Source organism: Pelophylax lessonae, assembly GCF_965119305.1.
Source record: "Pelophylax lessonae genome assembly, chromosome: 6".
In the NCBI taxonomy this organism is placed as follows: Eukaryota; Metazoa; Chordata; class Amphibia; order Anura; family Ranidae; genus Pelophylax; species Pelophylax lessonae.
Genome location: NC_138773.1, coordinates 30,732,968 through 30,757,360, shown reverse-complemented (window position 1 = coordinate 30,757,360; position 24,393 = coordinate 30,732,968). Strand labels below are relative to the sequence as shown.

General features: G+C 47.7%; 1 protein-coding gene across 1 annotated transcript in view; it reads right to left on the bottom strand.

The window, feature by feature from the left end:
* Window positions 1-24,393, bottom strand: part of LOC309558517 (uncharacterized protein) — a 251,846-nt gene that overhangs the window by 156,540 nt on the left and 70,913 nt on the right. The window contains exon 7 of the mRNA XM_082261597.1: window positions 8,712-8,805. Coding sequence (XP_082117723.1) covers window positions 8,712-8,805 — 94 coding nt within the window. The remainder of the gene's footprint in view (window positions 1-8,711; window positions 8,806-24,393) is intronic.

Below are 24,393 nucleotides of genomic sequence, written 5' to 3'. Positions count from 1 at the left end.
ACTGTGCATGCTTGATTTGCGCTCGCGGCTTTGAATGTGACATCCGGAGGATTGTAGGGTAGATTTGCGCTGATTTTACTGTTTGTTGATCCACTTTATGCTGCACATTCCTGAAGATAATGAGCTGCAACTACATATTGATCACAACTCGCAACCACTGATCGTTCTTGGCGCCAGATCCCGTTTTTTTACCATCTTTACACTCGATGTCAAAGCAAACCACCTGTTTGTGAAGGATATTATTACACATGTATGGGAACATTTGTCATGAATCAGTTAAAAATATCCACAACTAATACAGCCGTAAACGTGTACTTCTAGTTTTAGATGGAATGGGAGAGGATTCAAACTGCTGTCCGATGTTCAGAATGTATGGGAAAATCTTTCTGATGAAGCCCTGGAAAAACATAACAGGGGTTCTAATCTGCACAGAGTTCCCAGGTCTGTACACCTGTTGTACCCATTATGACGGACTCCCACCATCCCTGTGCTGAGTTCCTGGGTCTGTAAACCTGTTGTACCCATTATGACGGACTCCCACCATCCCTGTGCTGAGTTCCTGGGTCTGTAAACCTGTTGTACCCATTATGACGGACTCCCACCATCCCTGTGCTTAGTTCCCGGGTCTGTACACCTGCTGTGCCCATTATGAGAGGTTCCTCCATCTCTGTGCTGAGTTCCCAGGTCTGTGCACCTGTTGTACCCATTATGAGGGCTTCCCACCATCCCTGTGCTGAGTTCCTGGGTCTGTTCACCTGCTGTGCCCATTATGAGGGGTTCCCACCATCCCTGTGCTGAGTTCCTGGGTCTGTACACCTGCTGTGTCCATTATAATGCATTCTTACCATCCCTGTGCTGAGTTCCTGGGTCTGTATGCCTATTGTGTCCATTATGAGGGATTCCCACCATCCCTGTGCTGAGTTCCTGGGTCTTTACACCTGCTGTGCCCATTATGAGGGGTTCTCACCATCCCTGTGCTGAGTTCCTGGGTCTGTACACCTGCTGTGTCCATTATAATGCATTCTTACCATCCCTGTGCTGAGTTCCTGGGTCTGTATGCCTATTGTGTCCATTATGAGGGATTCCCACCATCCCTGTGCTGAGTTCCTGGGTCTGTACACCTGCTGTGCCCATTATGAGGGGTTCCCACCATCCCTGTGCTGAGTTCCTGGGTCTGTACACCTGCTGTGCCCATTATGAGGGGTTCCCAACATCCCTGTACACCACACACTGAAAGGCAGGGACAGCTGCCAATCAGCCGGGTGGATCCCAACAATATTGTCAGGATCCTTCCAGAGCCTGGAACAGATCTGCCACATCAGCTGATATTAGGCAATAGCCCACTATTAGCTGACTATTGGTCATAGGAATGTAAAAGTACGTGCATTTCAAGGACCTACAAGAGAAGTAAGGCAACAATTAATCTTTCTATATTTTGCCTTCCCTGGTTTCTCCCTCCCCTCTCATGAACATGGTAATGAAATGTATGTATTGGGTTTCTGTGCTTCTCTATGCAATGCAGACAGATCATTGCTGGTGGGAGGGGCCAGGAGGGTGCTGTACACAGTTTCATGAAAACATCACACCACCCTTTCTCAGGACTTCTCTCAAGAGCCCTCAGTCCTGATGCAAGCAATTTGCTGGCTATTGGGATGCAAATAACAAAATGCCTTAATGCCAGTTTGGAAAAGTGGGCGTTCTTAGGTAGGCTGTATTTGCAGGTAGAAGGCTCTAGGTAATGCCCACTTGTAAAGCTGAACTTCCATGATTATAAGAACTGAAATTTGGGCAAGGAACAAGTTGGGGAGGAAGGGGGCTAGAATGATGCATGTTTCAACCAACAACCCCAGGTCCGCTGTTAGAAATCATGGGGCCCCCTACAGCCTACCTTATGGGGCCCCCTTTGATCCCACCCTTGGCCCTGCCCTCTGCCCCACCCCTGGCCCCTCCCTTGACTCCGCCTGTTCAGTTTGTGTTCGCATGCACCATACAATGGACAAGGGTGGAATTGTGATGGCTCTATGGGTGACCATTTGTAAATGGTCTCTAATCTGCTCTGGAAAAACAGAAAAAGATGCAGTCCTTTTCCATAGTTTTTTCTGTCCTGAACTGACATAGAGGTAGGTGGAGACCTAAATAGTGCTTTCAATTAGGTCCAGATGAAAAACGGACAGGTGGCCCTAACTGGAAAGCTTGGAACGTTCTTAAACTCTTCACGCCGGACGCACGCATCAATACAGCCTCTTGGCGGGTGGACCAGAATGTACACATTGCTGTGCCAAAAGCGTGTGCCCTGTGCGCTCCCTGGACAGTTATTGCCGATTAATGGAAAGCTCCTAATCTCTACTTGCGATTGGGAGCTTTCCGATCATGTGACCACCAATAATGGTCAGGAACACTGCCCCACCTCCCAGCATCAGAAACCTCTTAAAAAAGCTTGGAGGCACTGCTGTAGCATGAAGATATGTATATCCCGTGAAAGCTGGTATCCCCTGCCGCAAATGCGCATGTACCAGTTTTCGACAAAACAAGCCAAGCTCTGAGCCGAGACAGCCGAATATAATTTAACCCTTACATGAGGGAGAGGATGGAGAGGGAGGGGATACCTATCTTCATGTTACAGTGGGGCGGGGATGGTAGAGGAGTGTGTACGGGGAGATGGGAGGAGCTAGGTAGGTGATATCAGCGTCCATCTCCTCCCATCTCCCAGTACACATTCACCTGTAGCATGAAGATAGGTATCCCCTTCCTCTCCATCCGCTCCGTCATGTAAGGGGTAAATTAGGTGATATCAGTGTCCATCTCCTCCCATCTCCCCGTAGACATGAAGATAGGTATCCCCTCCCTCTCCATCCGCCTGTCATGTAAGGGTTAAATTATATTCGGCTGTCTCGGCTCGGAACTTGGCTTGTTTTGTCGAAAACCGGTGCATGCGCATTTGCGGCAGAGGATACCAGCTTTCACATATCTTCATGCTACACCGGCATTAAGGGGTCAAAGAGGAGTGGTTGGGGTGGTAAAAATGCACAGCCTCTCCCCCCCCCCCCAAAACACAATTGTAAAGTATACTCTTACTGTGTCTTATGAACATCAGCATTAGTGTAGCCCTGCCCCCAAGGGGGTGGCTTATTGCATGGGTATCCTCTTCACTTCTTCGGCCCTGAGCCTGCTCTGACCCAACTGACACTATTTGTTCTGTCATTCTGAATGATTGAGACCACAAGGATTGCAGTGAAGAATCAGTTTACTGCTTTTGACTTTTGAAATAAACAAGAGTATACAAACAGAATCAAAGATAATGCAAATGTTGCCAAGAACGTAGATCCTGAATCCCCAACCAAGGATTTAGGTTTAGTTGAGCACCCCGGATCTGGAACACAGGCCACGCATGCATACACAAATAAATGCGTATGTATGCTAGAGGACTGCGTTCAGCAATGATAAAGACACATTAAATTGTATTGATGTACTTAGAGAGTGACCACAGATTAGAATAACTACACTCAGTGGCGGCTGGTGCTCAAAATTTTTGGGGGGTCGCAAACAGAAAAATGTAATCGGCATTGCTTTGCGGCAAAAAAATGCTGTAATAAATTGCGTGACTTTGAGGTCATAAAAGTGTGAAAGGGGCCTTCAGTAATTAAGGCATAGCATGCCCCCTTTCAATGCACAGGGACCAGCGTGCCCCCTTTCAATGCACAGGGACCAGCGTGCCCCCTTTCAATGCACAGAGACCTGCGTGCCCCCTTTTAATGCAGTGACCAGCATGCCCCCTTTCAATGCACAGAGATCAGCGTGCCCCCTTTCAATGCAGAGATCACCGTGCCCCCTTTAAATGCAGAGATGCCAGCGTGCCCCCTTTCAATGCAGAGATGCCAGCGTGCCCCCATTCAATGCAGAGATCATTGTGCCCCCTTTCAATGCAGAGATGCCAGCGTGCCCCCTTTCAATGCAGAGATACCAGTGTGCCCCCTTCAATGCAGAGATCATCGTGCAACCTTTCAATACAAATATGCCAGCGTGCCCCCTTTCAATGCAGAGATGCCAGCGTGCCCCCTTTCAATGCACAGATGCCAGCATGCCCCTTTCAATGCACAGATGCCAGCATGCCCCCATTCAATGCACAGATGCTAGCGTGCCCCCTTTCAATGCACAGATGCCAGCGTGCCCCCTTTCAATGCAGAGTGAACAGCGTTCCAAGCCCCCCCCCCCCCCCGAGACCAGTGCACTTACCTGTAGCGGCGGCTTCTCTTCAGTCCCCCGGCATCTCCTCGAGTCCTCAGTCCTCCCGCCTCCTCCTCGGCCAATGGCATGGGGTTTGCCTTTCGGCCAAACAGGAGGCGCGTATTGGACCGAGTTCCTGATTGGCCAGGAGGAGGATCCGTATGACAACAGTGAATTTTCATTCGCTATTGTCACACAATGAATGGGCTCAGGGCGCACTGCTCTGCGCCCCGGGTCCACCCTTTGCTGAAGCATATTAGAGCCTCTGGCTTTAATCAGGTGACTAAAAAAAAAAAAAAGCCCCATTGAACTCCATGCGTCCGGCGCCCCGCATGCAGATTAGGGGGCCGGACTCATGGATGGGGGGGCACCGGCCGCCACTGGTGGATAACCCCCCTATAGATGTAAGGTGAGGGGAGGAGGGGGGTTGTTCAGGGCCGCTGATAGGGCAGTACAACCGGCCCTGTTGTACCGGGCCCGGCCCCATCAGGGGCCCCTGAAAGCTTTATAGTCAATGTCTGCCAAATAAAGAAATAGGGCTTACTAAAATACACCCTCCCCACTCCTACATGCTTTGGGGGTGTATAAGCACATTTTTCTGGGGTCCATCAGATCAGCTGTGGGGCCCAGTAGGTCGTAGCATTGCAGGGACTTTTTAATCATTTTCGGGGTGTAAGAACATGCCCCATGCTGCAACCTGCTCTGCTAAGTTATAGTTCCGGTCGGTCGGTCGGCCGGCTGCCTGCTCTGGCGAAGTGATTTTGTGTACATGTCCCGCTCTATCAGGACAGATGCAGAGACCGACTTGAGGCTGCTGACACTGACAGGGAGCAGCAGCAGCACTAGTCCCAGCTGCGGAGGCAGCGGCATGGCAGCATCACACAGTGAGTGACACTAGTATTTGGATACAGTCACCAGAATCCTCACTGTGTCTTCTGAACATCAGCATTAGGATATACTGTACACAGAGTACAGCAGGCGATATATAGCTCTGTCACAACACATCACATGGCAGTTCATTGCTGACTTTGTTCAATTATGACTGTACTGAGTGTTACAGACTGCAGCCCAGTACAGTCATAACAAAGTCAGCAATGAACTGCCATGTGATGTGCTGTGACAGAGCTATATATCGCCTGCTGTACCCTGTGTATATCCTGATGTAGCTGGGTAGCGCGGCTGGCATTGTTCAAACTGTTATCTGTTATTAAAGTTCTGCAAAGACAGTGACTCTGGAATTACGGGAGATGTAGTCCGGGAGGAGCCAGGATCATAGACTGCTGTGAGAGAGAGACTCTTCTCCCAGGGAGCAATGGGATGCGCAGAGCTTGCTGGGAGTGTCTTTATAAAGGGGGGCAGGATCGATTCACGTTCTCTTGCCTCGAGGACAGCGCACTGGAAGGAAGGGGAAGAGCTGCTGCGGATCGCAGGAGAATAGGCCGAGGCGGGCACCGGAGCGGAAGCGAGCGGTGTGAGTGTGTGGCGAAGTCTCGGTAGCGTGACTGAGCGGAAGGTTGCTGGCAGGCAGAAGGAGACGCTGAGCAGAGCGAGGCCTGGCCGCAGTGGAGAGCGGAGCTCCCGGTTTGGGTGAGAGACATCCAGTATCTACATCTGCATTAATTACAGACCTAGGCTGAGTTAGGGCAAAACTACCAAACTGTTTGCTTCAACAAGGCCATACTGACATGGAATTAAACCACTGGACACTGCAGTTATACATATAGTGTGAGGTGGGTGAACTAGGCCTCAAGTCCTCTATTCAGTCCTAGGCTCTTAGTTGCTGGGACGCATCAGGATCTGTTTGCCTACATCTCTGTGGATTACAATTATTGATTGCTTGGGGGAATACAGTTCATTATCATTACCTTTAGTGGATTACAATTACTTTCCTTGGATTGTTGAGATTTCCTTGCCGGTGAAGACTAGTGAGGCCTCACTCTCCAGGAGATGTTTGCAATTTAGTATAAAGGGGGCCCCCGTTAGTACCCAGAGTGCACTCTGATAGTAATCCAGCATTTTTATATTGTGTGTTCTACATTAAGTCAATAAGTGTAGTCAGTGGCGGCCGGTCGGATAGGGGGCGCAGGGGCGCCGCCCCCCCCCCCAATCAATCTTCAAAGAAAAAAAAAAATACCATTTAAAAGCCCACTAGGGGCGCCGGACCTATTGCTGGCTATGGGGGGGGGTTTGGCATCCCACGTGCTGCCAGCAGAGGCGCCGATTGGCATCGGGGCGCAGAGCAATGCGCCCGACACTCCCCACTGTAGTCCTGTCCTGGCTGTGATTGGTCCAGACTCCAGCCTGGACCAATCATTCAGGACATCCCGACTGACGTCGTTGGGGGTGGTGCCGGTGCGTGAGTCAGTCACTCACCGTCACCGTCCGACTCTGTCACCTTCCCGCCGGTTCCCGCTGCCGTCAGAGCAAAGATAGAGGAGCAGCGCGCCGTGGACGTCTCACAGTCTGGAGTGTGGAGTCACAGGACAGGAGTCGAGTCAGAGAGCCAGCCCACTGCCCAGGAGAGCAGATAAGTGAACAGTGATTGAAGCCACTGCAGTGGGTAACAATCCGGGCACAGTAAGTAGCAGGCCACAATCCAGTACAGCAAAGTCCAGCGGTACAGGGAAGCAATTCAGGGACTCCCCAGCCAACAGTGGTCAGCAGAGTGGCAGGGAAAAGGAGGCCCAGAGGGCAGAGGTCCTTCACAAAGCCATTGTGTGTCCTTGAAGGGCTGTGTGACAGGACTGCATCTCCTGTGCCATGCCTGTACATACTGTGCCATGCCTGTACATACTGTGCCATGCCTGTACTTACTGTGCCATGCCTATACCTACTGTGCCATGCCTGTACATACTGTGCCATGCCTGCACTTACTGTGCCATGCCTATACCTACTGTGTCATGCCTGTACATACTGTGCCATGCCTGTACATGCTGTGCCATGCCTGTACATACTGTGCCATGCCTATACCTACTGTGCCATGCCTGTACCTACTGTTCCATGCCCTTACCATGACCTGTGCCATGCCTATACCATCTCCTGTACCATGACCTGTGACATGCCTATACCATCACCTGTGCCATGCCTATACCATCATCTGTGCCATGCCTGTACCATCACCTGTACCATGACCTGTGCCATGCCCTTACCATGACCTGTGCCATGCCTATACCATCTCCTGTACCATGATCTGTGACATGCCTGTACCATGACCTGTGACATGCCTGTACCATGACCTATGGCATGCCTATACCATCACCTGTGCCATGCCTATACCATCATCTGTGCCATGCCTGTACCATCACCTATGCCATGACCTGTGCCATGCCCTTACCATGACCTGTGACATGCCTATACAATCTCCTGTACCATCACCTGTGCCATGCCTATACCATTGCCTGTACCATGACCTGTGACATGCCTGTACCATGACCAATGCCATGCCTATACCATCACCTGTGCCATGCCTGTGCCATGCCTGTACCATCACCTGTGCCATGACCTGTGCCATGCCTATACCATGACCTGTGACATGCCTGTACCATGTTCTGTGCCATGCCTGTACCATGTTCTGTGCCATGCCTATACCATCACCCACCTGTGCCATGCCTATACCATCATCTGTGCCATGCCTGTACCATCACCTGTGCCATGCCCTTACCATGACCTGTGCCATGCCTATACCATCTCCTGTACCATGACCTGTGACATGCCTGTACCATCACCTGTGCCATGCCTGTACCATCACCTGTGCCATGCCTATACCATCACCTGTGCCATGCCCTTACCATGACCTGTGCCATGCCTATACCATGACCTCAAAGTCACGCAATTTTTTACCGCATTTTTTTGCTCCGAAGCAATACCTATTACATTTTTCTTTTTGCGCCCCCCCCCCCCCCCCAAAAAAAAAATTTGAGCACCAGCCGCCACTAATCAGGTGTAGCAGAGCATTCCAGAGAGAGCCGGGAAAAGTCCTGTTCAGGGTTTATACATCCCCCAGGCACCTCTCATACACCTTTAGGGATCACTGATCCATGATCCAGTTTGGATCTTGGTCCTCTCCCCCAGGCCAATTTAAACTCACCTGAGACAGACAGCCAGTGCTCTTATCCTGGGAAAATCAGACAATGTTTGTCTATGAGAGCAGAAGGTTGGTAAAACTGTCAAGATTGTGTCTGTGGAAGCTGACAAGCTGTAGGCTTGCTCAGCCATTTAGTAAGGGCCTGCATTGTGTATAGTAAGTGCCAGGACACGGCTAGGTTTTTTATTATTTCTCCTGCTTGTTTTTCCTTAAAAACACTGTACAGCACTTGTAAATAGCACCAATAAACACCACACTGTTTGTCACTACCACGCTGGATTTGGTATCTGTGCCTGAAAGACTGCTCATCCCAGGGAGCTTTGTACCTGCTACCTGTTCCCCAGCTTACATATGGTGGAGGATGCAGGCACTGGTAGTAAGTTACTACTTAAAGGGCCAGTACCATGAGTGACTGAACATGGAGGAAATTCTCAAACAGTTGGTGTTCTCCAACGCTGCTCAGCAGCAAGTAAACGCTGCGCAGCAGCAAGCAAACGCTGCACAACAGCAAGAGAACTCTTTGCTTCAACAACAGATTGGTGCTTTACAAGAACAAACCCAGTTAATGTTTGAAAAACTGGCAAGTGCTGCAGAAGCAGACAGAAAGGCGCTGGCTGAGGTGGTGCAGACTCTAAATCGCTAAAATCGAAGGTGTTGGAGACAGCTCCTCAGCCATCCATGTGGGTTGCTTCCACTGTAGGATGACTGCTGATGATGACCCAGAGGCCTTTCTGGTTACTTTTGAAAGAACTGCTGAAAGGGAAGGCTGGCCCAAAACCCAGTGGGCAGGATTGATCGCTCCCTTACTTACTAGGAAATCACAGAAGGCCTATTACGATTTGGAGTCTGTGGATGCAGGAGAGTATGAGAAGGTCAAGCAGGAAATCCTGGCGCGTCTCGGTGTCACCTTGGCCGTTCGGGCCCAGTGGGTCAACAGCTGGTGCTTCAGAGAGGAGAGGCCCCCAAGATCACAGATGTTTGACCTAATCCACCTGGTGCGAAAATGGCTACAGCCGGAGTCCTTGTCTGGGCCACAAATTGTGGAGCGTGTGGTTATGGACCGGTCATTACCAAATCCTCTGCAGAAGTGGGTGAGTCAAGGAGACGCCAAGTCAGCGGACAACCTGGTGGAGCTCGTTGAGAGGTACTATGCTGCAGAGAGCCTGGTCACCACCCCTAAAGCCGCACAGACTTTCCACCCAAAGCTACGGTCTCCCCAGGCAACCGGTAAGACTGTTCCAGGGGAAGTGGGTGGTCAGCATGGCAAGGAGACCGGGGGGAGGATTTTTGGTGCCAGAGCTGAAGTTTGGAGTCCCAAACAAGGGAAACCATTGCCTGTCAGCAAACCAAACTGGGGCAACATCAAGTGTTTCCGTTGCCAGGAACTGGGACATGTTGCAGCAAACTGTCCATTGACAGATGAACCCATGCAGTGTGACATGTCTCTTAGAATGCAGTCTATGTTTGCTGCTTTTTCAGGTGCTGCAGCGCCAAGTGTAGGAAAAAATATATGCCAAATAACTGTTAATATTAAGCCTATTACGGCCTTGCTGGACTCAGGAAGTCTGGTGACTTTGGTTAAAGCAGAAATGGTTGAAGCTGTGAATTTAAATGCTAAAAAAGTTGCTGTGATCTGTCTACATGGTGATACTCAGAAGTATCCTATAGCTACTGTTAGCTTTACAAATGATTTAGGTACAGTTACCCATCCGGTCGGACTTGTTCCCCACATAGTGCAAGAGGCCATCGTTGGTAGAGACTTCCCTAAGTTTTGGGAACTGTGGGACCGTCCTGACTCGGTCACACTAACTGACTCAGTGGCAGAGCCAGAACTCCTGGCTAGCTTCGACCATATGGGTTCAAGGGATTCCTCTCAAGGTTCCCCGGATTTTCCTTTCTCTGTTATGGCAGGAGAACTGGGGGAGCCTGAGGAAGTCCCCACAGCCAGTGAAGGTGGACAACCTTCTGCTGACCCTGAGGCTACATTGGAGTTTGCTGATCTTAATGTGCACAAGGAAAATTTTGGTACCAAGCAGAGAAAAGACCCTACCCTTGCCAAGGCCTGGGAGAATGTAGTAATGTTTAATGATGTACCTATAAAACCAGGGGACAGGCACTGTTTTCCTTTTTTCAGCAGCAATGAGGATTTATTGTATCGTGGATATAAAAAGAACGATTAAATTGTTGAACAGTTGGTGGTCCCTAAGCCTTACAGAGGAGTGGTGCTGGAATTGGCTCATGGACACTTACTAGGAGGTCATTTAGGGGTCAAAAAAAACAACTGAAAGGGTGTTACGCAGGTTTTACTGGCCTGGGATACATAAAGATATTGACAATTATTGTCAATCCTGTCCTGTGTGTCAGATGTCAGCCCCACTACCCCACTTCCGAAGTCCTTTAGTGCCCTTACCCATTATTGAAGTGCTCTTTGAGAGGATCGCCATGGACCTCGTAGGTCCACTCCCCAAGTCTGCCCAGGGTCATCATCACATTCTTGTAATCATGGATTATGCATCCGCTAAGAACATTGCTAAAGAGTTGTTCATGTGGTTCAGTCGCGTTGGGATCCCTAAGGAGGTCCTTACAGACCAGGGCACCCCATTTATGTCACAAATAACTAGAGAGTTGTGCAAGTTATTTAAGGTGACCCAGTTGTGAACCTCCGTATACCACTCTCAAACTGATGGCTTGGTAGAACGCTTCAATAAAACATTAAAGAGTATGTTAAAAAAGATTGTGGACCAGTGTTGCCAACCGCCCGTAGATTTACGGACAGCCCGTTAAAACAGGGCACTTTTCTCCTGCCCGTAAATGCCCGTAGCAGGAGAAAAGTGCCCGTAAATCTACGGCGGCGGCGGCACTGTCAGAACTGCGCATGTGCGGCGCGCAGTTCCGGAGATCCCCGAGTTATCGACGTTGGACGAGTGCCACGGCCCGCCTCCGTCCCCGCCTCCGCACCTGACCCCGAGTTATAGACGTTGGAGGAGTGTGCCACGGCCCGCCTCTGCCTCCGCCCCCGCCCCTCCTCATTTAAGTTTTCCCACCTGTGTTCCCTTCCCCTGGGCCTGTGTGATGAAGCCGGGTCCGGGACTGGAGGAGTACAACTGGACCGAACCTCGCCTGATCGTCATCCGCTCACCGACACCGAGGAGGGCGATCGGCGTGAGCTATGGAGGGGGTCACCGTCACCTACCTATCCATGCGGGCTGAGCCGTGCTGCTGGGCACTATGCCGACCACTGACCGTCCAGTCCATCCATCCGCCGCAGGTAAGGTAAGTCAGACTCAGAGCCAGCTCCTCTCATCTGGATGGAAGGGTGAGGGGGGGGGGCACACACAGGTCCTGGGCTCCTGGCATCACGAGGAGTTGGAAATGTTTCATGTAAGTCAGTGTAACTTGTTGTACTGCCTTGCCTTGCATTGCAATGATATGAGGGGAGCTACTTACCTACCCGTGTAATATCAGGGGAGCTACCTACCTACCAGGTAGGTAAGTAGCTCCCCTGATATCACACAGGTAGGTAGATAGATGGATGGGTAGGTCCTCCGCAGTGTCTGCCCACCCCCTTCACCATGTCCGCAGTGTCTGCCCACCCCCTTCACCATGTCCGCAGTGTCTGCCCACCCCCTGTACCATGTCCGCAGTGTCTGCCCACCCCCTGTACCATGTCCGCAGTGTCTGCCCACCCCCTGTACCATGTCCGCAGTGTCTGCCCACCCCCTGTACCATGTCCGCAGTGTCTGCCCACCCCCTGTACCATGTCCGCAGTGTCTGCCCACCCCCTGTACCGTGTCCGCAGTGTCTGCCCACCCCCTGTACCATGTCCGCAGTGTCTGCCCACCCCCTGTACCGTGTCCGCAGTGTCTGCCCACCCCCTGTACCATGTCCGCAGTGTCTGCCCACCCCCTGTACCATGTCCGCAGTGTCTGCCCACCCCCTGTACCATGTCCGCAGTGTCTGCCCACCCCCTGTACCATGTCCGCAGTGTCTGCCCACCCCCTGTACCGTGTCCGCAGTGTCTGCCCACCCCCTGTACCGTGTCCGCAGTGTCTGCCCACCCCCTGTACCGTGTCCGCAGTGTCTGCCCACCCCCTGTACCGTGTCCGCAGTGTCTGCCCACCCCCTGTACCGTGTCCGCAGTGTCTGCCCACCCCCTGTACCGTGTCCGCAGTGTCTGCCCACCCCCTGTACCGTGTCCGCAGTGTCTGCCCACCCCCTGTACCGTGTCCGCAGTGTCTGCCCACCCCCTGTACCGTGTCCGCAGTGTCTGCCCACCCCCTGTACCGTGTCCGCAGTGTCTGCCCACCCCCTGTACCGTGTCCGCAGTGTCTGCCCACCCCCTGTACCGTGTCCGCAGTGTCTGCCCACCCCCTGTACCGTGTCCGCAGTGTCTGCCCACCCCCTGTACCGTGTCTGCAGTGTCTGCCCACCCCCTGTACCGTGTCTGCAGTGTCTGCCCACCCCCTGTACCGTGTCTGCAGTGTCTGCCCACCCCCTGTACCGTGTCTGCAGTGTCTGCCCACCCCCTGTACCGTGTCTGCAGTGTCTGCCCACCCCCTGTACCGTGTCTGAAGTGTCTGCCCACCCCCTGTACCGTGTCTGCAGTGTCTGCCCACCCCCTGTACCGTGTCTGCAGTGTCTGCCCACCCCCTGTACCGTGTCCGCAGTGTCTGCCCACCTTCTGTACCGTGTCCACAGTGTCTGCCCACCTTCTGTACCGTGTCTGCCCACCTCCTGTACCATGTCTGCAGTGTCTGCCCACCTCCTGTGCAGTGTCTGCCCACCTCCTGTACCATGTCTGCAGTGTCTGCCCACCTCCTGTACCATGTCTGCAGTGTCTGACCACCTCCTGTACCATGTCCGCAGTGTCTGACCACCTCCTGTACCATGTCCGCAGTGTCTGACCACCTCCTGTACCATGTCCGCAGTGTCTGACCACCTCCTGTACCATGTCTGCCCACCTCCTGTACCATGTCTGCCCACCTCCTGTACCATGTCTGCCCACCTCCTGTACCATGTCTGCCCACCTCCTGTACCATGTCTGCAGTGTCTGCCCACCTCCTGTACCGTCTCTGACCACCTCCTGTACCATGTCTGCAGTGTCTGCCCACCTCCTGTACCGTCTCTGACCACCTCCTGTACCATGTCTGACCAGAGTCTGCAGACTCTGATGTAAGGGGGAACTCTGTGCTGGCTGGGTTATGGTAACCCAACCTTCATGTAAATTTGAGAAATATGTTTTTTGACTTTTGTTTAACTTTAACACATTGCTAATAGCACTAGCTATATGTTTATAGTTAAAATATTGATATTTGCACGGTTTAGCACTGAAAATTGTTATTTTAGGTACTTTTTTCAGTGTCCGTAAAAAATTGGTGCCGTCCGTAAATTTTGGACGTTCTGCCAGTAAATTTCCCTCCGGGGGGTTGGCAACACTGTTGTGGACAAGGATGGGGAAAACTGGGACTTCTTGATACCGTACTTGATGTTCGCCATCAGGGAAGTACCCCAGTCCTCTACGGTATACTCTCCGTTTGAATTGCTTTATGGGAGACACCCTCGGGAACTCTTAGACATAGCCAAGGAAACCTGGGAGGGGGAGCAGACACCCCACAAAAGTGTAATTGAGCACATCGCTCAAATGCAGGACAGGATTGCAGCGATCATGCCTATGGTAAAGAAACACTTACTGCAGGCCCAGGCAGCCCAACATAGAATATACAACAGAGGAGCCCGACTCCGTGTCTTCTCACCTGGTGACAGGGTCCTGGTGTTAGTTCCCACTGTTGAGAGCAAGTTCCCGGCTAAGTGGCAGGGTCCCTTCGAAGTATTGCTAGTTTGCCTAGTGGAAGGCTGCCTAGTTTGCCTAGTGGAAGCACTGGCCCTGTATATAGCACCAATAAACACTGCACTGTTTGTCACTACCACACTGGATTTGGTATCTGTGCCTGAAAGACTGCTTATCCCAGGGAGCTTTGTACCTGCTACCTGTTCCCCAGCTTACACGGGGTAATAAAAAAAAAATTAGCCTCACTGACCAATAGGGAGGCTCTAGAGGCCCCAAGGGGTGGTGACAAAAAAAGTTGAGAATTGCTTAGAACTTCGACTGTTTATAATTTGAGATCTAGCAAATACTTTTCTATATACAGATACACCTCATTTAACGACCACCTCTGCCGCATACCTGTTTTACGACCACTCGGAATTATGACCGCCTCTGCCGACCCGCCCACGCAGGAAGTCATGTCATCACTCTGCATCAGCCTCGTTCTCACTCCCGGCCTGCTGTTTTACAGGTATGTACTGTACTGTACTGTACTCGGTTGTTGAGAAAATAAAGGCTATGCTGACACCAGAGAATGCTGGCAACTCCTCTCATTCACGACTGACTGCTGGTCAGGACAAAAAATCACTAATGAGTCTTACATGCCACTTCATTGACAGCGGATGGAGAAGAAGGCCTTTGGTGTTGAATACAAAAGTGATGCAAGGATCCCACACTGGGAAGTACATTAGAGAAATGTTTCTAAGCATGCTTGAAGAATGGGGAATCGCCAAAGAACGATTAAGGCTTGTGCTGCGAGACAGTGGAGCGAACATGGTTAAAGGTATGAGACTTGCTGAAGTGTCAGACCTCAGTTGCATGGCACACACCCTCCAACTTGTAGTAAATGATGGTCTGTCAAACAAGAAAGCATTGCTTGACATAATTAGCATGCTGAAGAGGTGCGCAGGCTATTTCCACCATTCTATTCTTACCAAGCAGCGACTGAGGTGCATTCAGGAAGACATTGGCCTACCCAAAAAACAACTTGATACAGGCTGTTCCAACACGATGGAACTCAACACTACACATGCTGCAAAGGGTGCTGGAGCAGAAGCATGCTCTCACTATATATTCTGGTGAATATGGACTTGGAGAACATTCTTGTCCTACTGTTGATCAGTGGGACATAGTAGCCAACATTACTGAGGCGCTTCTACTTATTGAGGAAGTGACACTAGAGGTGAGTCATTACGACTTATCTGTGTCCTTTGTCATCCCATGTCTGAGAGTGCTGAAGATGTTTCAAAGGGAAGGATCCAACACACGTGGCATTAAAGCATGTAGGCAGGCCATGAGGGACAGCTTCGCAAAAAGGTTTGAGAAGCATGAGAAGAATAAAAATGTTGTGCTTGCATGTCTTTTGGATCCTGTAATATTGTTCTACTTAACTGGGAGTATTGATTTGAAAGTGTAGTAGTAGTGTCTGTCCACCAGTCTACTGAGTCCACTCCAAATCTCCAATCCACTGTCTAGCTTTTGTCTAGCAATTTTTTCTAGCAGCAGTCAGTGCTAAAGTGCTAGAAAAAAAGCTAGACAGTGTATTGGAGTCAGTGGACTACTGCTGCAGTAGTTGCCACTCACTGCTGCAATAATTTTAATTCACTACAGCAATAGTGCAGTAGTGATTTAAAATTATTATTGCAGTGAGTGAGTGCCATACTGCAGAGGTAGTACACTGACTCCAGTCCAATCCACTGTGTAGCTGTTGTGTGGCCTAGCTTTTTTTCTAGCAGTTTAGAACTGACTGCAGTAGTTGCAGTGAGTGCCATACTGCAGAGGTAGTCCACTGACTCCAGTCCAATCCACTGTGTAGCTGTTGTGTTGCCTAGATTTATTTTCTAGCAGTTTTGTACTGACTACAATAGTAGTTTGAAGTTGGTATTTTTGTGAAGTTATATTTTTTTTGTGTCATCTCAAGTTTGATCATTTATCGTGATTACATGTCTCGTGAAAAAAATTTTTATATATTCCATACTGTAGACTGTTTTCACTAAGATTGGTATATGCTTTTAAAAAGAAATTAATCAATAAAAAGAACTCGCTACATATTGATTTATGGAATAAGTTGAGATTCTCCTTTCGCACAGATCTTTGCTTATTATTAACCATAAATAGATACTGTTATATTCAGAGCAGTATAAACATTCTGACATAATGGAGGCACAGCGAGATATTATTATTAATATTTATTATTAATTCTGACATAATGGAGGCACTGCTGAGATATTAATAATTTCTTACATATGCCAATCATAATTATGATCATGATGACATAATTCATAACTTTAACATAAACATTTTTTTTTTAATATTTTTTTTTTATTGATTGTGATGTTGATAGAAATGCCTTAAAAAAATGTCTACAGTAAGGTAAGGTTCACGCTGCCAACTCTGGCAAGATGTCAATCCCACAACCCCAGTAGATTCGGCACAGATCTAAAATATGTAGAGACACCTCTCTGAGTCTGAAATGGTGGAATATGTAAAGGCTGGTTGGAGTCATACCAAAATCCTCAGAAAAAGTCAGGCCAAATATGGGCATCTGACATGGGTAGAGGAAAACCTGATGTATGAACTCACCAATAGCTCTCTAACACCAAAGACGCCAGGAAGCGTGATCACATACTTTTAGAATTATGGCCAATCTTACTGTATTTCTGTGAGGAACTGCACCAGAAGGCTCAGCAAAAAGGAATTTAGTAAAGTTCTAATCTCCACTCCAAATAATAGGAAGTGAGATTAGGAATCTCCTTGAGCAGGTGAAAGTAACCTCTATTGGGACACATCAGTTAAGAGAATGTAGCGTGAAACTGCAGAAAAAGTAGAATTGTGGCAGAAGTCTTATCAAGAAAGCTGTAATGAAAGCAAACATTTGTAAGAGCAATGTAAACGAATAATGCAAATGAGTAGGAAGTGTTTGAGCAAGGAAAAATGTTTTCTAGCAAACGTTGCTGAGTAACCAGCAGTGGAAAATTAAGTTGCCGAGTAACCAGCAGTGGAAAATGTAAAAATGTAAAAATAAAAAAATAAAAAAAATATAACAGTTCAAGTAAGGACAGGAATTCATTAGTAAATAAATAGGAGAGTTCCAAAAAGTTATGGTGTCCATGCAAAAGGGTACTGCTTATCAGTCCTGCATTAAAAATTAAATAATTAATTAGACCCAGATATGACTCCCAGTCTGATGGTTATGACCCAGACAAGGGGGGAGAGTCAGGCAAAGAGTCCACGTCCTACCCCAGCCATATTCCTAATATAGGAGGGCAGAAATTGGGCAGCCATACATAAATAGGTATGAGTCATATCAGGTCACTGCAAAAAGACTAGCACCCCTAAAAAGATACCATACACCTCCAGAAATTATAAGTTTTAAAAAGAGTACTGTCCCGATTTTTTTTTTTAAGAAAGGGTCCTTAGACATTATTAGGACCGGACTGGGAATAAAAACCAGCCCTGGAAATAATTTCATACCAGCCCCAGTGGCGTAGCGTGGGTTGTCAGCACCCAAGGAAAGGAATTAAAACCCCTTATGGTACATTTTAGGATTTACCACTCCTTTTCTTTGTTCTCCTTTCTTTCCCTTTTATCTCTCTCTATCCTAACTTCTTGTTTTTTTTTTCCATCTCTCTCTATCTGGCTTTCTTGTTCTCATATTCTTTCTCTCCCTTTTTCTTTGTTCCTCCCCCACTTTTCCTCTCTCTTCCATGTATTTCTCTCTTTTTATTCCTTCTCTTACTCCTTTTTGAGGGGGGGGAGGCTGGGAGAGCGGCGCAGGCTCCAGGGACAGCCCAGCTGGGAGGCCACAGGCTCCAGGAACAGCCCAGCTGGCCCCCCCTCCCCACTACCTAATACACTGCTGGCGCCCCCTCCCCGCTATCTAATATACCGATGATGCCCCCTCCCCGCTATCTAATATACTGATGACGCCCCCTCCCCGCTATCTAATACACTGCTGACGCCTCCTCCCCGCTATCTAATACTCTGCTGACCTCCCCTTCCTGCTATCCAATACACTGCTGACCCCCCCTTCCTGATATATAATACACTGCTGACCCCCCCCCCAGCTATCTAATACACTGCTGACCCCCCCTTCCTGCTATCTAATAAACTGCTGACCCCCCCCCTAATACACTGCTGACCCCCCCCTTTCCCCTAATACACTGCTGACCCCCCTTCCCTTAATACACTGCTGACCCCCCCTTCCTCCCCTAATACACTGCTGACCCCCCTTCCCTTAATACACTGCTGACCCCCCCTTCCTCCCCTAATACACTGCTGACCCCCCCCCCCCCAAATACACTACAAAATAGCAGTATTAACTAGTGATTGACCGATATCGGTTTTTCGTTGCCCATAACGGTACCGATAGTTTGGCCAATGCGTATTGATATCGGTCGATATTTTTGTACATTTAAAAAAAAAATTTTTTTTTTGACAGGTACTTTTTTTGGAGGGATCTGGGGGTCTAAAAGACCCCAAACCCCTCTTCTGCATTTAAAAGCATTCAAAACGCCAAATTTGGCTGTTTTGAATGCTGTCATTTTTTTTTATCTGGCGCCAGACAGTACCCGGGAGTGATGTCACTCATGACATCACTTTCGGGTTTTTGCATGGAGACCCAATCAGAGCCAAATGCTGCTTTGATCCGGTCTTCGACGGCCATGCAGGCTGGTTGCCCGGGCGAGCCGCAAAAAGTGGCGGGGGGATGTCCCCTCCTGCTCCTTGTAATGACAGCCGAGCGGCTTCTCAGCCGCATTGGTTGTCATTAAAAGACCGCCGACCGTCGGCTATGGACGCCAGTACCGGGGTGATGCATCTAGCTGCAGGCATCACTCCGGTACAGCACTTTCCCTAAATATCCTCCGGGGCCGATTCCAATATATCGGGGAAAGTGCATATCACCGATAATTGGTCGATCCCTAGTATTAACAATGCTGACCTCCCTCCCCCTAATACACTACTGACCCTCCCTTAAACTAATACACTGCTGACCCCCCCTTAAACTAATACACTAGTAACCCCCCTTCCCCTAGTACACTGCTGACCCCCCCCTTAAACTAATACACTAGTGACCACCCCCTCCCCCTAATCCAATGCTGTCCCCCCTCCCCCTTAAACAATGCTGATCCTCCCACTCCCTAATACCATGCTGTTCCCCCCGGCCCCCTCCCCCTTATATAATGCTGATCCCCCTCCCCCTAATACAATGCTTTCCCCCGGCCCCCTCCCCCAATAAAATGATGACCACAACCCCCCTAATACAATGCTGTTCCCACCGGCTCCATCCTGCTAATACAATGCTGACCCCCCCCCTCTGGCCCCCTCCCCTTAATACAATGCTGTTCCCCCCAGCCCTCTCCCCTAATACAGTGCTGACCCCCCTCCTGATAATAAAATGCTGCCCCCCCGGCCCCCTCCCCCTAATAAAATGCTGATCCCCACCATATGCCACCCCCCCCCCCTAATACAATGCTGTTCCCCCCCTCCCCCTAATACAATGCTGACCCCTCTTCCCCTAATAAAATGCTGACCCCCCGGCCCCCTCCCCCTAATACAATGTTGATCTCCCCCTAACACAATGCTGACCCCCCTCCCCCTGATAAAATTATATTATTGATTAGATTATAATTCATGCATTATTATTCATACCCCTTTTACCCTCATTGTATTGTATTTATATATCATTGTCAACTGCCATTTATACAATATTAAAACACATGATGTTAATTGATTCTATACTTGTCTTGTGCTTACCAGCCCAGGTATATGCAATATCAGTTATAACACCATGTGCCCAGTGGCCACATCTCATACAAAGTCCCAAACATTTTTTGAGCACTATGTGCTCTACATGTATAAGTAGACAAAGGGATGGAGACCCAAGGCAGGAGTCTCACTCAAAGTCCCACTAATCCTCTAATACCTTTCCTTTGTCCCTTCCCCCTTTTTCCCTTCCCTCCCCCCTCCCTTCTTCCCTTGCCCTTTTTCCCTCCCCCCATGTTTTCCTCCCTTTTCCCTTCAACAATATTGATCCAGGGATGGAGATGTGAAACCAGTGGTTTTATCTTTGTATTATAATTATGTATTACCCCCATTGGCACCATATATACGATTTACATATGCATTGGGTATTGTATATTGATTTTGTATGTTTATTTATTACTGGTTCTTATTGTTTTACTCTTTTCACCCATGTCATTGGGCTGTGTGTTTCTCCCGTACGGTCCCTTTTGGGAACTGCGATGCGCCCCGTCCGCGTCCGTCCTTCTCTTCCCCCCCTCCGGCCTCATGCCGAGGTGGGGGCAGGATCTTCGGCCGTGGCCGCGACGCATCGGCGTCACATCCTTCCGTGCAGCCCATTACGTCACACGCTTGCTGGCGTCCCTGCACGTGATTCCATCAGCGTTCATTTGAGGGAGACCGTCTTGGGCAACACCTGCTTGCCCGATGGACTCCCTCCGTGCTGAACAGCATTGTGACGCTGAGAGCTGCCTCCCGCCCGGTCCCAGCGTAGGTTCCATGACTCACCTTATTCAATTGTTCTAGCTTCACTTTCATCCCCCTTTTCGTCACATTTATTTAGTATCTTCACCCTTGGGACTCTCCTTCCTTAATAATTGTCATTCTCACTTTACTTTTCATTTTTTCAGCACCCTTTTCTTTGATGCTTTAGGAATGTCACCGGTCTACATAGTTCAAACACTTTTCATGCATGTCTCACCCTTTTCTCTTTCTGCTATGGTATGTTTATACAGTCACATATTTCTACCTTACACTTTTAGTATTCTGACTTGGTTTCCTTTTTCATATGGTTTGGGCTCATCTTTCTTTACCATTATATGCTCATGAATTTTATGTATGGATCACTGGTTTGATTTATGCATATATGCATACTTATATCTTTTTGTACAGTGTCATGCTATTACCAAATTGAGCCCTTCAATACCTCTTCCTGATTTTTCACCAAACCATGAATCTTGTGCCTTGGCTGTGATTGTGGAGGCCGCTTTCTCAGTTCCCATTGGGGACTCAATTCCGGGCGATTCCTTCACCTGACTGACATTCCATACTCATGTGTAAGCTTCAGTTTCTTGCGCTAATTTTACAAAACATTCCTTTATTTGATGTAATATCACATTTATATGTGTATATATTTTTAGATGCCATTACCATGCCTGCTCCTGAGGAAGTGAAAAATGTAATTCACGAAACGCGTCGAGCTTATGAGGCAAACAATTTACCCACAAGTTTCACCTGGCATACACGAATGTTTTGTAGTATCTTTTTGAATGTTGATTCATGTTGTCATATTTTTTACCAAACCTTATATATACATACCCCTTTTACCCTCATTGTATTGTATTTATATATCATTGTCAACTGCCATTTATACAATATTAAAACACATGATGTTAATTGATTCTATACTTGTCTTGTGCTTACCAGCCCAGGTATATGCAATATCAGTTATAACACCATGTGCCCAGTGGCCACATCTCATACAAAGTCCCAAACATTTTTTGAGCACTATGTGCTCTACATGTATAAATTCATGCATTATATATTATAGATATATGTGTGTGTATATATATATATATATATATATATATATATAACGCATGAATTATAATTGAATCAATAATAAAATTTTATATATATATATGTGTGTGTGTGCATATATATATATATATATATATATATATATATATGCATATATATATATATATATATATATATGCATATATATATACCGGTATATATATATATATATATATATATATATATATATATATATATATATATATATATATATATGCGCCTATATATATATATATATATATGCATATATATATATATGCATATATATATATGCATATATATATATATATATATAATACAAAATGCGTTTTGTGTTTTGTGCAACGTTTTTTTTTTTTTTTTTTTTAAATTTCCCTCCCTAGTTCCGCTCCCATGCAGCATTGCTGCTGCAGGGAACGGTACTAGGAAGTGATCAGACCGACGGAGGGACGGAGGAGCGGCGGGACTCTCGGCTGGCGATCACAGCAATGAGAGATCATTGCTGGATCGCCAGGATAAGGTAAGAGAACACCGCTGCGCTCTCTGCAATCCACCCCGAGCGTGACTCGGGGTTACCGCTCCTGATATGAAAAACCAACCCCGAGTCACGCTCGGGATTACCGCCTAGGAGGTTAAAATATTGCAGTGATTGAGTGGCCTACTGCAGCAGTTTATTATTATGCATTAATGCACAATCAGAATGATGTGAAACTAAATGTTCCTGCAATTGAAGTTTTTTCAGCAGTTCTCATGCAGTTAACGTGTGAAGAAAGAGCCCTTAATGTTAAAAATGTTAATAAATAAAGTTTTACATGTTCAGTAACAGATTTGTGTCGAAATTTGTGTTTATTTTGCAAAATTTTAAATGTCCAAAAATATCGGCCAATATCGGCCGATACCGATATGCATTGGCCAAAATATTGGTATCGGTATCAGCAACGAAAAACCGATATCGGTCGATCACTACTGATGACCCTGAAGCACTATCACCATATGAAGGATTTGATGACTAAAATGTTACTCTAAGGCTAAGTTCACATGTAGGCGTTTTTGGGGCATTTTTCTACTCTAGGATCAGCTCAAAAAATGCCCAACAAGACAAATCCTATTCATTTCAATGGCCACTGTTCACATCTGAGCGTTTTCACGTTTTAAGCAAAACGCCCAACGCTCAAAAAAGTACATCCATTGGTTTCTTGTCAACCTAATAAACGCCTGCACAAAAACGCCTGTAAAACCATCAGTCCAGAACACCTACTGCCATTTTGCTGTCCCCCAGTTCCAATGTTTTCTTGCATAGTTGAGTGGCTTAGCCTTGTTTCCACATCAGAGGCATGGCTTTTTGACTGCAAATCTTCCGTTGAGACGACTTCTGGCCAGACTTCTCTGGACAGTAGATAGGTGTACCTAGGGCCCACTGGTTTCCGCCAGTTCTGTGCTGATGGCAGTGATGGACTTCTTATGATGTGGAAGGGAAAGTAAGCATAATGTGTCTTTCATCTACTGCATTAAGTTTCCTTGGCTGACCACTGCGCCTTCAGTCCTCAATGTTGCCCATTTCTTTCTGCTTCTTCAAAAGAGCTTGAACAGCACATCTTGAAACCCTAGTCTGCCTTGAAATCTTTACCTGGGAGAGACCTTTCTGATGCAGTATAACTTCCAGCCGTTGAGCATTCCTGCTCCTGCAGCCTCTTGATTTAACCTCTTTTCACCACCAGGTCAAGGTCCTTTAAGTAGGCTGTGACACCTGAGGCTGGTTGGAAGGGCTCCTGATTACCCTGAGCACTGTAATTATCTGCGCAGTGATGACCTCATCTGGAGACTGTCCTACCAGATCCCTATCGTTGGTAGTTGACCATGAGAAATCGGTGACAGTTTAGTTAAAGTTCTAGTGGTGCTGATGAAGCGCCCCCCAGAACACATCAATATATGCAGAGGATGGGTGTTAAGTTACACCTCCCATGCAGCCACATATATTGCATAAAGTTGTCTTAAAGAGGTTAATCAAGCACTGTAAACCTTAATTCATAATAAGGTCAATACCCCCCATGAGATTTTTGTGAGTACTGATGTAAGGGATTGAGCTATTAGGAGGGATTCATAAACAGTGGTAGTTGAAGATAAATGATCACAAAAGATACAAAGTTATATATTTAGAAATGTTTTTCTTTATTTGGCCTTTTTGCTACATTGTCACAGTTGATAATTTGTCTCATTGTTCATGGTTTGATTTTATACAGAGGATTGCTCTTCAGTTTCTGTTTTTCAAATCCATGCTTCACTGCGGTTTAGAAGCCAACAGCAGGACATTTTTTTGCCAAACTTCAACCTCAGTTTCAGTGGAGGACGTCCCCATGATCCGAAGGAACCTGAAACAAGATTCATGTACAGTATAGTCCAAAGATTGAATCATTTTAAACATAACTCCACTCAAAACAGTTTTTTTTTTAGGTGGATTCCAGTGGGGTTAAAGTCTTAGTCGAACCTTTTGGACCATGTTTATATTACATTCATATTTAGGGTGTAACACATACATTAGGCGTGCGCAGCCTATTGCATTAGGGTGTGCACCCCAAAGCTTCAACACACATGCCTGTGTGTGTACATACTGTGTATGTGTGTGTGTACATACTGTATATATATATATATATATATATATATATATATATATATATATATA